Source organism: Centruroides sculpturatus, unplaced genomic scaffold (genome assembly GCF_000671375.1).
Source record: "Centruroides sculpturatus isolate CEXI.00-Female unplaced genomic scaffold, Cexi_2.0 scaffold1839, whole genome shotgun sequence".
In the NCBI taxonomy this organism is placed as follows: domain Eukaryota; kingdom Metazoa; phylum Arthropoda; class Arachnida; order Scorpiones; family Buthidae; genus Centruroides; species Centruroides sculpturatus.
Window position 1 is genome coordinate 85,307 of NW_019386032.1, and position 18,081 is coordinate 103,387.

General features: G+C 25.6%; 1 protein-coding gene across 1 annotated transcript in view; it reads right to left on the minus strand.

Moving 5' to 3' along the window:
- LOC111613226 (agrin-like) overlaps positions 1–18,081 on the minus strand; it is a 34,503-nt gene that overhangs the window by 4,163 nt on the left and 12,259 nt on the right. Inside the window, exons 12-22 of the mRNA XM_023354576.1 lie at positions 15,140–15,301; positions 14,863–15,061; positions 12,892–13,104; positions 12,496–12,620; positions 7,998–8,105; positions 4,190–4,324; positions 3,598–3,832; positions 3,399–3,510; positions 2,903–3,206; positions 2,517–2,598; positions 2,395–2,424 (exon numbers count right to left, since the gene is read on the minus strand). Of these exons, the coding sequence (XP_023210344.1) occupies positions 2,395–2,424; positions 2,517–2,598; positions 2,903–3,206; positions 3,399–3,510; positions 3,598–3,832; positions 4,190–4,324; positions 7,998–8,105; positions 12,496–12,620; positions 12,892–13,104; positions 14,863–15,061; positions 15,140–15,301 (1,705 nt within the window). The remainder of the gene's footprint in view (positions 1–2,394; positions 2,425–2,516; positions 2,599–2,902; positions 3,207–3,398; positions 3,511–3,597; positions 3,833–4,189; positions 4,325–7,997; positions 8,106–12,495; positions 12,621–12,891; positions 13,105–14,862; positions 15,062–15,139; positions 15,302–18,081) is intronic.

An 18,081-nucleotide genomic window follows, 5' to 3' on the forward strand; every position in this document is an offset into this window, starting at 1 on the left:
AGTAAGTAGAAGAGAAAGATGAGCAGCATCAATATAAGTGATGAGGAAGAGAAGGATGAGCTTAAGTAATTATCATTTTCATCTTAATATCATCATCATCGGTATTATCACAAACGAGAGATTTCATAAATTCTATTATTATACTTTTTTAAAATTATAATCTGTTCCAATTAAGGCACTTCTGTCGATGACATTTAAAAAAAAAATTAAGTTAATAAAAATAGTCGATTTTACTATTAAAAATTTCATTTTGTGCATGAATATTTTTATTATTCCTTAAGTTTTATTAGAATAATTTACAAAGACGTAAAATTTTTTAGATGTTTATCTAAAAATTTTACATAAACTCCAAAATAAAAAAAAAACTTTATGGTCCACTTATTAAATACATTTTACATAACAGAATTTATGTAAATAATAATAAAATTATTATTCTAGAAAGTTTCATAAATTGTTTTTCAATAGACGAATTTATATTCGAATTTTTCCATCTCATTATGTTAATTCAACACACCAACCGACATCGATACCTTTTATCATGAATTAAAAAAATTCTACAATTTTATATATCATTGCAAACGATATCGGAAGCTTTACCTATTCACCTTACACAGAATAAAGTTTTTTTGTATAAAAAAAAAAGCTATTCTGTAAGATGCCAGTAGTTTATCGCATCACTTAAAGCCTTACTTTACATCCAAACATCCAGACACGATGTATTTATGGGCCTTTTTTTAGATAACTACACAATAGCTGAATATATCGGTATTAAATATTACTTACTTTATATATATTCTGCTGGTTTATAGTCAGGTTATGAAAAAATACGAATATATCTTAAGAATATTCGAATTGTAAGGCATTACCTTTATTGAATTCTATCGTGCATTCACGTATTTTTAGTTGTTGCTAACATTCAAGCAGTTTAAAGTTAAAATAAATATTTAAAAAGTCGAATAATACCTAAAAATTCCATACATTTGTAGTAATAGATGCTCTATTATTATAGAAAATCCTTAGACTTTATTATACAATGTTGTTTTTTTTTGCATTTTTATCCTTTAAAAAACGTTTTTTAGATGATGACATCTCTTAAGAAAGAAGTTAAACATTTATTTGATAAATCTTAAAAGTATATATTTATACTAGATGCTTACAGACTTCAGCGGGACCACTTTGCAGCTTTCACAAAATCATCAGCTTGTTAATTATAAACTTCTTTAGCCTTTTCTAATTAATTAATTAGAGTTTCTTAAATGTGATGAGTGAGAAAAATCGCAAAATAACTCCTCGTGGTCCACACAAAAAAGTATTTTGCGTATTTCTTGTCCATTATTAGTTGTAATCGATGGTAAGTAATCGTAGTCCTATATATAAACTACAAACGAGAAAGGAGATATTTTGGGGTAGATTCTTTTCTTCCAAGATTGCAAACGAATGTCAGGAAATGGAAGAATGCATTGTATCACTATTTCTCAATATCTTTATGAGAGGACACAAGATTAAGGTGGTGATAATGTAGCCATCAGCAGTAGTCGCTGGATCATAAAATGAAGCACGTATATGTGAACTATTATGATAAGAAAGTCTGTAGGAAAATTGCTAGAGAGAATTTTTTAGAATCGAATATTCGAAACCGCTTTTTTTTAGAAGTTATCGAGGAAAGTTAACGATCGTATCAAGAGGGATTTCCACGATTTTTTTCAATAAAATTTGCATTATTTCTTGAATATGTTACGCTATATCACGTAGAAAAAGTACACAATGACACGAGTTAGCGTATATATTAATTAAAATCAATAGAGTTTGCATCGTTTTGCATATCCGTAACGTTAAATAATCGATAGTTGTTAATTAGATGCAGTTTACATACGTTTCTACGACGCGAACACCCTAAAATTCGAAGGTTACGATCATTTTTGGGAGAATTTTCTTATATAAATTGGAGGCCTTATAAATTAAACTTAATTTTAAATTAAGTTAAAAAGAAGATTTATTAAAGCTAAATTAGTTATATAATAGTAAATTTTTCCGTTTTCTAAGTAGTAAGATTAGTAAAATCTTTAATTTTGCCTATGAAATGAATAACTAATTTTCAGATAAAACTTGCTTATCATGAATTTTAATATCAAGAATTTTACAAGTATTTATAATTCAATTTAATTTAATTTAAATATTTATATCAATTATAATAGAGTTAAAATATATATCAATAACGCTTCGAAAAATGACGATTTTTAGCGTCACATGCGTTAAAATCTCCACCTTTATGTCATTTTAAAGCTGTATACAATTAAATTCCGATATTAATCATCATTATCGTTGTAATTATAATAAAAAATATCCAATAAATTCCAATTTAATAACTTAATTTTTGTAATTTAATGAACTTACCAGTTATCTTCTAGTTCATCTCCCTCCTCTCTATAATAAAAAGCACGACATCAAGCATGACTTTAAGGACAATAAATGTTTCAATATATATATATATTTATTTATTATTTTTTTTAATGTACCTGATTGCTAGTTTGCTAGGGAAGCCCAAAAATGTGGATCCATCAAAGAAAACGGGCTGGTCCATCTCTCCTCGTTCCACGTCTGAAAATAAATAAAACTGTGGATTATTGGCATCCGGAATTTACGGCATCAGTTGCACAATTAAGTTTTATTAGTCACTTGGATGTATTTATAACGTTTTATGACTGTAATAAGCGGGATTTAGTGTTATTTCGCTCTAAGGATCTCGAAAGATATCGATATAACTTTGATGTGTCTCAAGGGAACCATCCAAAATATATATTCTTCACAAACTATCGACTTCAGACCATAATTAGTAGATAATTTAATTGCTTGACTCTTAAAAATTCTTAAGATAACACTAAACTTCGTTATCGACACTTACACTTTTCGCATTTCCTCCCTGCATAAGGTATCGGGCATTGGCAGTGATAATCGTTTAATTGAGGTTTGCATATTCCACTGTTTAAACAAGGATTTTCGCTGCAAGGGGGTCCTCGATAGGAACTAACACCTCGAGAATCTTTGGCTATTTTTCTTAGATCTTCTAATAACTCCCCATTGACGACGATCCTCTGTAAAGCACCATTGAAACCCACTGCTACTCCCGATTCGGGATTGATATCTGCAAGATGACGATATCCACCCAAAAATAGCGGTTGATCTAGGTTTAATTCGTTGAGGGGCTCCTGAAAAATGTATTTTTTTAGATATAAAATGAGATTTTTAGATATATATGTATATGGAGTGATCCATTCAAAAAATCAGTAATCCATACTCATAGGGAGTCGAACTTATTCCACATTACAAAATGTGTTGTGGAGTTGAGAAAGATTTTGAATAAATCATTCCAAAAAGACATAAAATGTAAGAATTTTTACTTTAGATTCTCCGTAAACAACAGGTCCATCGTCTAATTGTAAGGTTCCACTTCTTTTGAGCCTCGTAGCTTTGACCACGTGCCAAACATTGAGCGTTACTGGACTTTCGTAACTAAATTCGATAAAAGAAATCTTGAAATATGTATAAATTCAATCATTTGTCACACGTCCGCACTTTCTTTTTACAAATTCTACTGACCCTATATCCGCCATTCCACTTCCTAGGTCATAACGAAACTGGATGTGGCCATTGACTATATTGAGGGAGACGAAATCCCCCCTTCCTGATGCCTGTTGACCATTGTATAATAACATACCATCGGGTGCTCTGGTAAGGAACCAGAGTTCTAAAGTAAATGAATTGGCTATGTTCTGAAGAGTGGGTAATTCTAGAAATCCGTGGCTATCGAAATCAGGAACGAATACGTCATCGTCTAAAAATACATGTTTTATTTTTCAATTTCTATAAAAATGTTATGTAATTTTAAATATAATTAAGTTTCATTAACGTATAATTAAACGGTACTTTCTAATGTAAGAAGATAAGTAATAGGTTCTTTCAAAGAAGAAGTAGAAAGATCCTTTCGATAGGAGTATATAGTAATATCATTTTTATAGGAGTACTTAGAAGGCAATTCTTTAGAAAGGATCTTCAATATTAAATTATAAATAATTTAATAAAATTTTTAAAAATATCTTACGTTACAAAAAACACAAATTAAATAAATACGGATTGTTTTTAGAAAAAGATAATCAATTTTGGACTGAAAAAATCATCGAAAAACACTTACAATTTTCGCACAAACTACCACTTCTTCCAAGTGGACACAGACACGAAAAATCTAATTGTCCTACATGTTGACAGGTAGCTCCTTCATCACATGGAGAACTGGCGCAAGGATCCAAAGGATATTCACAATTTTCTCCTAAAATAATTCAAAAAATCAAATCAAAATTATGAAAAATTTATAATTATATACATTGTTCTATATATTAAACAAGTTCAATGACCAAGTTCTGTTTTCCTAGACAGATCGATGAAGATGCTTTTATGCACTTTTCGACGTTAATTAATTGACTTTATTGTGAAAAAGATGTTTATAAACTGTCTAAAATTTATATTAAACTTTGTAAAATTATAAGAATTCTCTACTGAGGTGTTAACAATCGATAGAAATTGGAGACAAATCAGTTTGATCAGAATCATTAGAAAATACATAGGAGCAAATCTAGATCCGCATCACTTTATATTTGCGTGATAAATTGATATTTTTGGATTGTTTAAAAGAATTTATTCTATAATGAAGATTGATTACATCGTGAAAGACTTTACATGACTCATTAGTCAGAAAAAAAATAAGTTTTTATATACTTTTCGATCTTTTAAACTGTAATTTAAGTGCTCTTTTTTTCTTCTTCTCCCCCTATCTTCGAAACTTAATTTCTTGATTATCTTTAAAAATAACTTTTCTATACGTTAACATATGATGATGCGTAAGGATAAATTGATGCTTAACTTCAAAAATTATTAATTAAACAAACATAAAAGGCTTTTAAATAATGTTAACGATGTTTAATAATACATTAAATTTATTCAAATTAAGGAAGAGATGTTGAATATTGATTTAGAAAATGATTTATTTGATAGAAATTTTTAGATGATGCTGAATTTAAAAATAATTTTTCTAATTATTTATACAGTGAGACGAAGAAAATACATCAAAGGAAGTGTCAAAATGTTAAAAGTGTTTAACATTTTAACCTGTTTACAAACTATTAATTATGTTTAATCTATGAAAACACTTTTACGCATCAAAAAACTCATCAAAGTATAAAAAATAAATTATTTTTTTTTTTTTTATTTCGTTTGCGATTTACATTTTTGTCCACTTTCCAAATTTATGTGTCCAAATTATGAAATTTTTGAATATTTTATAAAGTTTACGGAATAAATAAGTTTTTAAAAATGCAGAAAAAGGTTTACAATTTTTTCCAAAAATATAATTATTTCGTTATACTTTTAGAAAAATGGCATTAAGTCATTACGTTTATTTTTTAAAATGGTAATTATTCACTCATATTTATTCCATAAATTCAGTTATTGTAAATAGCAATATTTTTCCACTTTTTCAAAAAAATACAATTACTGTAATTGTTGTAATTTTTAAAAAATGCAATTCTTTTTTTCCGATTTTCCAAAGACTGCAATTATCCTTTCTTATGAATAATTATGAATTATTTTTTGCAATTTTTCAAAAAATGCAGCAATTATTCTCTCTGGTTTTTTGAAAAATGCAATTATTCTTTCACATTTATTTTTAAAAGCACAAAAAATTATTTTCTAGCGTTTTAAGCAATTCTTTACGGAATAAAAACGTTNAAATGACGATACTAAACAATTTTATGGAATTTTAATTTACAAACAGAAAATTTTTTGGAAAATTTCAATTCTTTTGGATTTAGACTCGGACGATAAAAATTGGTAAAGTCAAAATTGTTTATTTCCAGAAAGTTTTCAAAAAAATTAACGTCAAAGAAAAGTAACAGGATGTGAAGTGAAAGGAAGCAATTTTAGAGGGTCACTCTGCTATATTGAAACAGTATATTTTTGGATAGGAGCTGTAAAAAGTATCGACTCCTTTCATCCTTCTCATTCTTCTTTTTTTTATTTTCTAAGTCTTTGATGGTTAAATAACATTTCAAACGTCTGAAAAATTTAATTATCTCGTGATTTTATCCAAAAATTACACCATTTATTATCTTTAAAAAATACTTAATTAAAGAATATACAAGAATTGTGCATCGGCATCGCATCCACTCCTCCGATATTACATGCAACACGCTCGATTTACTTAAACATTATTTTATGAACTGTGGTGCTTTAGATGAAAATTATCGACGAAGAGACGAGCGAGAATTTTTTTGACTTTTTTAGAAATATCTTTTTTAAGAATTTCTCTAAAAAATTTCTTCATATATTCTCCAGAGATGCGACACTTCATTAATGTTATAAAGCGTAAAATGTAAATGTAAGGAGGGAGGAGAAAAACATTTGATTCATTCTATAAAAATACACTCCTAAAAATATCTTTACTTTAAAAAATAAGTCCAGCAACGAGTTGCTTTACTTTCCAGACAACATTTAAAACTGCGTTTGTGGAGCCATCTGTTACGATGTTTTATTATATTAAAAAAACATTTTATATTTTTATTTATTAAAAAAAGATAAAAAGCTTGATTTTAAGGGCACGGATGGGTTTTATAAAAATTATAAATGCTAATAACGAGTAAAATCGTCATAAAGTCCGACCCTACACGACCCTTTTATCTCTACACTCCGTCGACTTTCAACCACCAAAATTTAATAGCATCAATCTTCCTAATACACAAACCTCTGTGCAAAATTTCAGAAATTTTCGACAAAAAGCACAGGAATTATTAAGCTTGAAAGAGGGTGAACAAAATCGTACCCCTCATACACACTAACATCCATACATACAAATAACACCGAATTATTCTGCATTTCTCGATGTTTTGAGGTCCCCTAAGCTAAAAAAGTAAAAATCTGGGGGGTCATTTTTGACCGATCGCCATACCTTTCCTTTGTTTATACATAAAGCCGGAAAAGTAAAATGCACTCCTAAAAATTTCTTTACTTCAAAAAAAAAAAAAGAAAATAAAAAGATTTATTTTCGAAGTTTTTTCGAAGTAAATCAAGATTTTTATGTCGTGAAGACTGTGTAGAACTAAAAAATAAAAAATAAAAATTGGAAATAAAGAAAGTAAATCATTAAGATAGTAATACAGAAAAATATCTAAAAAGAATTTTTTTTTGTTATTATTATTATTCTAAAAACACACAAAAAGTTTGTTTTGTTCTTTTTTTCCTAATAAGTTTTATTTACTTTTGTATATAATTGCATTCGGTGCATAAACGAGATTTTTCAACGTGGAACAAGACGTTGATTGATTATGTACACTTTACACGATTTTCATTACTTTAAAGAAGAAATTAAGTAATTTAACGTCGCATCTAAAAACTCAAATATCTTTTAATTAATTCTGAATAAAGTATGTTGTAATTAACTTCAAAAAATCCATAAATTTTATGGAAATTTTTTTCAAAAAACGCCCTTAATACAAAAAAAAACAAAAAACAAGCAGATTGTGAAATTCAAATAAGCAAAAAAATAAAAAAATACAAATACAAAAAAATAAGCAGATTGTGAAATTCTTTAACTGCAATTAAATTGTTAATTACAGTTAAGTTGTTCATTACAATTAAGTCGTTAATTTCAGTTAAATTGTTAATCGCAATTAATCTTGTTAATTACAATTAATTTTTTTAATTTTAAGCTTTTTAATTACGATTAAGTTTAACGACGTTGAAAACTGTTGGTATCATTCGAAGATAATATGACTTTTTCGAAAACTTAATTGCAATTACTTTTTAAAAATATTTTAATGACGTTCAGAATCAGTCATCGCTGGGAGACTTGCGTTTTTTTTTTTTTTTAGTCTGCTTAATTATGATAGGATAATTAGTGATAAATTACCTATGAAATTCCAAATAGGAAGAGGAAGGATTCGGAACATTACCTGTGTAATCTGGTAGACAATGGCAAGTATACGAGTCTTCTGTTTGTGTGATGCAATTGCCAGAATGCTGACAAGGTAAGGCATTGCAAGGACTATCCAGGCATTCTCCTGTAAAATGCTTCATTATTTTATCATTTCATTATTTTACGTTTCTAGGCTACGAACAATTATTTTTAGGAATATTTCATGAAATTTAATACTACTTTTCAGCGTTTTAAGCATTAAAATATCCATTTACAATAATTCTAAACTTCTTTGTTAAATTTGTACGATTTAAATGCCCCTATATAACGTTTACGAGCTACAAAGATTCTCGAAAGACCTTCTTAAGCATTTAAAATCCATATAAACAGTTTATAAAATGCTCTATAATCTTATATAGCGATTCAAGCTTTAAAAACATCTATAAGGTCTTTTAAATTTTAAAATATTACTATGTTTTAAGCTTAAAATCTTTAAAAAGCTCTAAATACCTCTATATAACGTTTAGAAATTCTGTTAAAACATTATAAGTTCTAAATACTGTACACAGTGTTTTTAAACTTAAAAATTCTTATAAAACATTTCAGTGTTACTACCCCTATATAACGTTCTTAAAATTTATTTTATATGCAAATATTTCTAAACTTTAAAATATATTTATATAATATTTTTGCGTTTAAAAATTCATCTATTACGTTTATAATTGTAAATACCTCTATATAAACGTATAGAACACTTCTATGTATCGTTTTAAGCATAAAATGTTTTAAAAATATCCGTAAAAAACGTTTCTAACTTATGAATTCATGCAAAAGTTGTTAAAACATTTATATAATGTTTTAAATCAAAATTCTTAACCTAAACGCTGTAAGCATTAATTACTTTCTATAACGTTCCTAAACTTAAAAGGTTTAAAAAATTAATACCCACATATAACGTTTCTGAGTATAAAATCCACAAAAACGTTTATAAGTCATAAAAGTCTCTATATAATATTTAAAACCTATAAAACCCCTATATAACGTTTATCTATACTTGAATAAACGTCTTACAAAGTTTCAACGTTGCTTACGATACTTTAAATCACGAAACGATGGAATCAAACGAGGACGATCAATAATTACTTTATATGCGAAGTTAATTAACAAAATTTTTTAAGCGTTAAATCGAGTAAATATAAACATCATTAACTGAGGAAATAATTAAAAATAAATATTTATAAATATATTTTGATGTAAATGAGATAATGACAATTTAGTAAATGATTTATCGATGTTAATTATTCAATGAATATCAATGAATCTCTTTAATGAACTCATTTTTCTAATAAACTCGTCATCCTGTTTATGATACATTTAAATTATCGAATATTCTAATGTATATATATATATATTTTTTTTTCTTAAATTACGCTTTAAAATTGCATTAATTTACTTATTTAGACAATTGTTAATTAGATAAACGCTTAACTTAAACTATTGGTTAGCATTAATTATATTACTTAATTAAAATTTCTGCATTTCTACCTCCATTTTGTAATTAATTCGATGAGTTGTGGCCCTTTGAACAATCGCCCTTGTTTTAAAAAGTCGAATTTAAATGCTTTTATCTCTTAATAAACTTCCTTGTAATGTTTCTAAGCTTTAGAAATTCGTTTTATAAGATTTAAACCTCTTTATAACGCTTCTCAAACATAGAAATTCGCTTTATAAATGAGCAAGCACTGAAACTCTCCTTACGTATGCGTACTTTAAAAATTCCTTTTGAAAAAAGAATAAGCTTTTATAACATCCATAATATTTAGAAATTCATATTATAAACTTCGATATGGTTTAAACCTCTTTATAACAATTCTGACATGTAGAAATTCGCCTTATAAATAAGCAAGTTTTCCTTATAACGTCTCTATGCTTATAGAATTAATTTAGTTTTTAAATTTCTAATATTTAGAAATTTACATGATGTTAAGAAGCTTTAAACCACTTTATAACCCATTATAAACCCTTTATAAATAAGTAAGTTGTAAAACTTTGTATAACGTTTGAGTTTAAAATTTTGTTTTTAAAGTTAATAAACTTTAATTAATATTTTTAAGTTTATAAAATTAATAAGCGTTAAACCCTCTTTATAAAGTTTCTAAATGTAAAAAATTTTTGTTACAAAGTTATTAAACTGTATATCCTTTTATAACGTCTCTAAACGTTAAAAAAACTACCGATATAAAGTTAAAGAGATTTAAAACCGTTTACAACGTTTGAAAATATAAAAATTTACTTCACAAATAAATAAATTTTAAATTCTTCTTATAAAGTTTATGTGCTTTAAAATTTCCTCTAAAAATTTATAGTTTTTAAGACCTCTTTATAACGTTTTCAATATTCTTTAGATTGTTGAACGCTTACAATGCTTATAAACAATAATAATTGGTCTTATAGTATCGTTTTTAATTTTCAGAAAACACATATAACATTTATAAAGTATAAAAACCTCTTTAAAACGTTTGCAGGTTACAAAACAATCACTTTACGATATTTATAAAATTTAAAAACCCCTTTATAGTAATAGAACAATATTTGCAATTTTAAACTTTTTTATGACTTTAATAAACTTTAAAAACTTTATTTTAACGTTTCAGATATATATATATATATATATATATATATATATTTATATAAATTTTTTTTTCTTAAATTACGCTTTAAAATTGCATTAATTTACTTATTTAGACAATTGTTAATTAGATAAACGCTTAACTTAAACTATTGGTTAGCATTAATTATATTACTTAATTAAAATTTCTGCATTTCTACCTCCATTTTGTAATTAATTCGATGAGTTGTGGCCCTTTGAACAATCGCCCTTGTTTTAAAAAGTCGAATTTAAATGCTTTTATCTCTTAATAAACTTCCTTGTAATGTTTCTAAGCTTTAGAAATTCGTTTTATAAGATTTAAACCTCTTTATAACGCTTCTCAAACATAGAAATTCGCTTTATAAATGAGCAAGCACTGAAACTCTCCTTACGTATGCGTACTTTAAAAATTCCTTTTGAAAAAAGAATAAGCTTTTATAACATCCATAATATTTAGAAATTCATATTATAAACTTCGATATGGTTTAAACCTCTTTATAACAATTCTGACATGTAGAAATTCGCCTTATAAATAAGCAAGTTTTCCTTATAACGTCTCTATGCTTATAGAATTAATTTAGTTTTTAAATTTCTAATATTTAGAAATTTACATGATGTTAAGAAGCTTTAAACCACTTTATAACCCATTATAAACCCTTTATAAATAAGTAAGTTGTAAAACTTTGTATAACGTTTGAGTTTAAAATTTTGTTTTTAAAGTTAATAAACTTTAATTAATATTTTTAAGATTTATAAACTCAGTTTATAAAATTAATAAGCGTTAAACCCTCTTTATAAAGTTTCTAAATGTAAAAAATTTTTGTTACAAAGTTATTAAACTGTATATCCTTTTATAACGTCTCTAAACGTTAAAAAAACTACCGATATAAAGTTAAAGAGATTTAAAACCGTTTACAACGTTTGAAAATATAAAAATTTACTTCACAAATAAATAAATTTTAAATTCTTCTTATAAAGTTTATGTGCTTTAAAATTTCCTCTAAAAATTTATAGTTTTTAAGACCTCTTTATAACGTTTTCAATATTCTTTAGATTGTTGAACGCTTACAATGCTTATAAACAATAATAATTGGTCTTATAGTATCGTTTTTAATTTTCAGAAAACACATATAACATTTATAAAGTATAAAAACCTCTTTAAAACGTTTGCAGGTTACAAAACAATCACTTTACGATATTTATAAAATTTAAAAACCCCTTTATAGTAATAGAACAATATTTGCAATTTTAAACTTTTTTATGACTTTAATAAACTTTAAAAACTTTATTTTAACGTTTCAGATATATATATATATATATATATATATATATAAGAATTTACTATGATTATACAGTAATTATTATTAAACTCTTATAATATTTTGAAGTTTTAAAACCCGTTTATAAAGTTTAAAATCACAAACAAAATATGTAACTATTAGCAATAAAGAAGTTATCAGATAACATTTATTATTTAAAATAACCCTTTTACAACGTCTATAAACTTTCTAAACCTCGTTAAAACGTTAACGAACTCTTTAAAAGGTTTAAAAACTATGGAATATTTTAAAGTATCGTAGATATTTTTACAACGCTTGTAAAACCTCCTTATAACGTTTACACTCTAAAAAAACCCTCTTTATTACATTCACCAATAAAAAAATTCAAATTAAAAAAAAAGACTGAAAATTAACCATAGAAAACGGAAAAATAAAGATGCTGCACGCGCCTTGATCATTAGTTAAATGACTAGACGTAGATCGAATTTCAGCGGGGTTATTACAGAAATACGATTTAATTATTACATTATTAATTAGAAAGGAGAATTTAATTAAGAATTTTATTGTTATTATTATTATTATCATAATTACTATAACGAACTTACTTATCCCTTTTCCTTTCAGGACATCCTTGGATGCTGGAAATTTAAGGTTAACTTCTTTTCTTCCAACTCTTAATCTTCTGATGCAACCGATAAGACCACCTTTAACTCCGATATTATCGAAGACACTGATCAAGAACGAGAAGAGAAGAAAGCCATTAAGTGTGTCTCGTTAAAACAGACGCTTTGTCTCGCTGATAATCGGATAAAGAAAAGATTTTTCTGATGAACACAGCAAATTTCATCACACAATTGTATCGTATACGAAATTGGTTTAACCTAAATACCAGAATTATCTCGATTGAATTTGATTTAGCTATACTATAACATAATTCTCTACTCTTCATATATATATAATATATGTAACACTATAATTATATAAAATAATAAGCAAACTACCCTTTGTTATCCGTTGGGACGTATCCTAAAAATAGATTTTCTCCAAGATCCAATGATTTTAGCACTCCTTCGCTCCTTCCTGCCACGTCTTCTTGACCTTCTAGTGTTAGCATCCCATCTCTTAAATATCTTTTTGCAACTAGTCGATGGAAACGACCCGCTTGTAGCCTTTGTGGTGATCTCAGTATAACTGGGCCACTTCCTAAATTGTATCTGTTGATAGTCGACTTCCATCAATTTCTGTCATTTTCATTACCCTCTCACTCAACTTAACGTTAAAATTTTACGTATAAATATAGAAAATATGATTTAAATTATTAAAATTATCTACATTTTTTTCTTATTAATTTTAAATTACTTAAATTCACATCTAAAAATCATCCTAAAACGTAATTATACGATTATTTCACATTTATTTAAAAAAAACAAATATTTTATTGTAATTATTGAGAAAATTCTGTCATTGTCGGTTTGAAAAAATACAATTATTTTATTTTAAATATTAGAAAATAACATAATGTTTTCTACGTTTTTTAAAGCGATTATTTTTTTAAAAAATAAATGCAATTAATTCTTTCGAATTTATTCCAAAAACCTCAATTACTAACAATTACAGTTGTTAGAAAAATGAAGTTATTATTTAATGTTTATTCTAAAAAAACGCAATTACTTTATTACGATAACTAGAAAAATGGCATTATTTTTTACATTTCTTCCAAAAAAATTCAATTATTCTATTTACAATTATATTGTAAGAGAATTTTTATAAATTACAAAAGAAGTTTTTAAATTTGTAAATTGAAATTTTATCAAGAATCTAAAAAAGAAATTTGCTATTTGTTGGGTCAACAGAAAAATTCCTTTTTTTTTTTTTTTTTTTTNTATTGTAATTATTGAGAAAATTCTGTCATTGTCGGTTTGAAAAAATACAATTATTTTATTTTAAATATTAGAAAATAACATAATGTTTTCTACGTTTTTTAAAGCGATTATTTTTTTAAAAAATAAATGCAATTAATTCTTTCGAATTTATTCCAAAAACCTCAATTACTAACAATTACAGTTGTTAGAAAAATGAAGTTATTATTTAATGTTTATTCTAAAAAAACGCAATTACTTTATTACGATAACTAGAAAAATGGCATTATTTTTTACATTTCTTCCAAAAAAATTCAATTATTCTATTTACAATTATATTGTAAGAGAATTTTTATAAATTACAAAAGAAGTTTTTAAATTTGTAAATTGAAATTTTATCAAGAATCTAAAAAAGAAATTTGCTATTTGTTGGGTCAACAGAAAAATTCCTTTTTTTTTTTTTTTTTATTTCGTTTGCGATTTACATTTTTGTCCACTTTCCAAATTTATGTGTCCAAATTATGAAATTTTTGAATATTTTATAAAGTTTACGGAATAAATAAGTTTTTAAAAATGCAGAAAAAGGTTTACAATTTTTTCCAAAAATATAATTATTTCGTTATACTTTTAGAAAAATGGCATTAAGTCATTACGTTTATTTTTTAAAATGGTAATTATTCACTCATATTTATTCCATAAATTCAGTTATTGTAAATAGCAATATTTTTCCACTTTTTCAAAAAAATACAATTACTGTAATTGTTGTAATTTTTAAAAAATGCAATTCTTTTTTTCCGATTTTCCAAAGACTGCAATTATCCTTTCTTATGAATAATTATGAATTATTTTTTGCAATTTTTCAAAAAATGCAGCAATTATTCTCTCTGGTTTTTTGAAAAATGCAATTATTCTTTCACATTTATTTTTAAAAGCACAAAAAATTATTTTCTAGCGTTTTAAGCAATTCTTTACGGAATAAAAACGTTAACAAAAACTTAAACATTTTAAAATTCGGTTATTTCTATATTTTCCATGCAATTTTCCACGGTAAAATGACATAGAAATTTGTTCAATTTTAGGGAAAATTTTGTTTTTTTAAAATAATTTTCTAACCTGAATTCAACGTATCCATCTTTAATAGCTAAAGATACAAAATCTCCAGCTCCAGTCGAAGTTTGTCCATTGTAGAGGAGGATGCCATTATTAGAAAACGTTCGAAATTCCAGCTCTAAAGACAATCGAGTGTAAGCTTGTAAACGATGAAACTCTAAAAAAGACGTTCCAGAAAAAGCGGGTACTTCTACTGGAGTATCTGTAATAAAATAAAAAAAATCGGATCAAAAAAATATCTCCAGTAGCAGCTAAATGTATGACGTAAACCTCGATTTACCATCGATGATGGGACGAGCTGTGGTTGGTCCTGTGCTTAAAAACAAATTTTCGGGTAAACTTAGAGTAATGTCGCGTGTAGATTTGGATTCGTATTGCTCCGATGTAGTTTTTTGTATGGTGGACCTCCGAACTGGACCCGCTGTTGGTGATGTGGCACCGTCTGAACATAAGAAAAAATGTAAAATACTTTAAAATTTTTCCCTTTCCATCATCCCTTATGTAGACTTATCTTTAAAAATGTGTTTTTTAAATTGATGTTATTAAAAAAATACAGCTTTTTGAGTATAATATCGGTAAAAACACAATTTTTTTTTTGCATAAAATCAAACAAAAATGCAATTTCTTAGCTACATTTTTTGCGTTATTAGAAGCTTTTTTATTAATTTTTCTAACGATTTTTTAAATAAATAAACAAATTATATCTAACGAGCAATTATTTGGGCTGCAATTTTTCGTCAGTGTTCTCAATTGTTTAGTGTCTTGCCCCTGGACATCATACGTTTCCTGTTACCAATAGTGAGTCGTGCCGGTCGTGTATCTAACTCAGTTCAGGGGAAAATTTTGAATTGAAATAACGTAACATCAAGTCCTAACTGGAAGTTATTATATAGTTTATCGGAGTTTCCTGCCCTTAATTTTTCCATATTTAGTCTCGACTTTTGTCTACCTAACTCTCTTCTCGAGATTAAGGAAAAACAGACAGGCAGACGGACGACAGTGAGAACTATCGGTCTACAATATTGTCAAATTATAACCGAAAAATTAGAAGTCTTCCTTTAATAATCCCAATTTAAATTTAAATATTATATAACAAATATTGTGTTTTTTAAAATTGACTTGGATATAGTTTACTCTAAAAAAACTGCACTTTTTGTATAAAAACTCATTCAAAAAAGCACACATTTTTACACCTTTAGAAGCTTTCTAGCAATTTTCTAATGATTATTCCGATAAATAAAACTTTTGCCATTTAACAAATTTAAGTATTTTCTTAGAAAAACAACAGCAAATATTGTTTTCTTTGTTTTTTGGAAAGAAGATCCTTTAATGGTATATCCATTAATCACGTAGATTAACGTAACTTGTACCTAACTAAAGGATTTTCTCGGGAGTATTTCGTGATCACTAGCCGTAAATTCTGCATCCAAAAATAGCAAAAATAATTTTAAAAAACTGCAATTTCTTCAAATAAATTTTAAGTTTATGTTTGTTTATTATATTTTAACAAATTATTTTTCAAGGCTTGACTACGTTTTCCAAAAAAAAAATCCTTAAATTTTCGTCACGTCGCAGGAAGTAACAACGTGTTTTTTTAGAAATTTCATTACGATGTGACTTCGATTCGTCCATAAATAATTCCTTCATGGAAATACAAAATTACTTTTTGCATATGTTTTCTTTTTCCTTTTGTATTTTTAGAAATGAAATTTTTATTGAAATTTAAATTTTTCATGTTTTTCTTATCACGAAATGTTAAATTTAATAAGTAAAAATTTCTTATAAACATAAGATTTAAACAGTAAATAATTATAAATTATATATTATTATTATTATTATTATTATTATTATTAAATTCTTTATAAGTGTCTAAAATATCTGTTTGCATTTCTACTTCTTTCTGATGACTTTTAATGATTATCTTAACGTTTATAGATAGAAAAATTCTTAAAAAATACTCCGCTTTTCCAAAAAAATATTAAAATATGTACATTTCTATCCATCTCTGTGATTTTTAATGATTACCTCTGTGTTTTCAGATACAGAAATTCTCGTAAAACACTCCAGTCTTCAATAAATCAAAAAGAAATCTGCATTTCTTTTTCCTTTCTAATGATATTAATGACTATTCAAGTATTTTTAGATGCAAACGTTAGTTTAAATCCCTCTAAAAACATTTTACCCTTCAGAAATATCGAAAAAAAATTTATTAAAAATTAATTACAAAAAAATCAGTCCATCGACAAAACGTCAAGTCATCCGCATCCTCCCAATATTTTTTTGTAAAATCTAAAAAAAAAAATTCCTCTTCTCCAACTCTTAATTCCGCACACAAAGAAATTATAATTTTAGTTATTATCTAAAAAAAGTATTATTTAGTCAATATGGAATATTGGAAAACGTTTAAAGTCACATGACTTTTAGTACAAGATCGTAATTTTATTTTATTTGAAGGAAGGGAAAAAAAACACTTTTCAAATCAATAGAAAAGTAGAAATATTTATTTTTGAATCGGTGTTTTTTTTAGAAAATCATAAAAAAATATATATGCTTTGATCAATTATGAATGCCATATTATGGGTTAGCTTTTATTGCCAATTGGCAAATAACATAAATGGTATTATAGCCCTTATCAAAAAAAAAAAATTAATGGTTCCGATAATGTTTGATCGATAAAACAAATCATTTCACATATTTATCTTCTACTGATATGATACTTTACAATTATTTCCAAGTAGACTTTTTAGATATTTTAAAGTGAATTTTTTAGAAAAAATTTTAAATTTTTTGGAATTTTTAAATTTTTTAATGTAATTTTTAGAGAGGAATTTAAATGTTTTTTATTTTGTACTTTTTGGATAATTTTAGATAATTTTTGGATGTTTTAAAATGAATATTATAGAGAAAATTAAAGTATTTAGAAAGTTGCAATTAGGAATATTTAAAAAATCATAAATTAAATTATTATTATTTTTTAGTATTTTAAAACATATTTAGATAATTATAAAGTAATCAGTAGAAAAGAATTAAAGCATTTTTTCAAATTTTTTGAATTTTTTTAAAAATCAATTTTGGAATATTTTTGAATTTTTTTAATTAAATTTTTTAAAATATTTTAAATTAATGTATTTAAACAGTTTTATTAGTTACAATTTAAAATATTCGTTTCAAAAAATTCAAAATTAATTTTTAAAATTATAATTAAAATTATTTTTTAAAAAC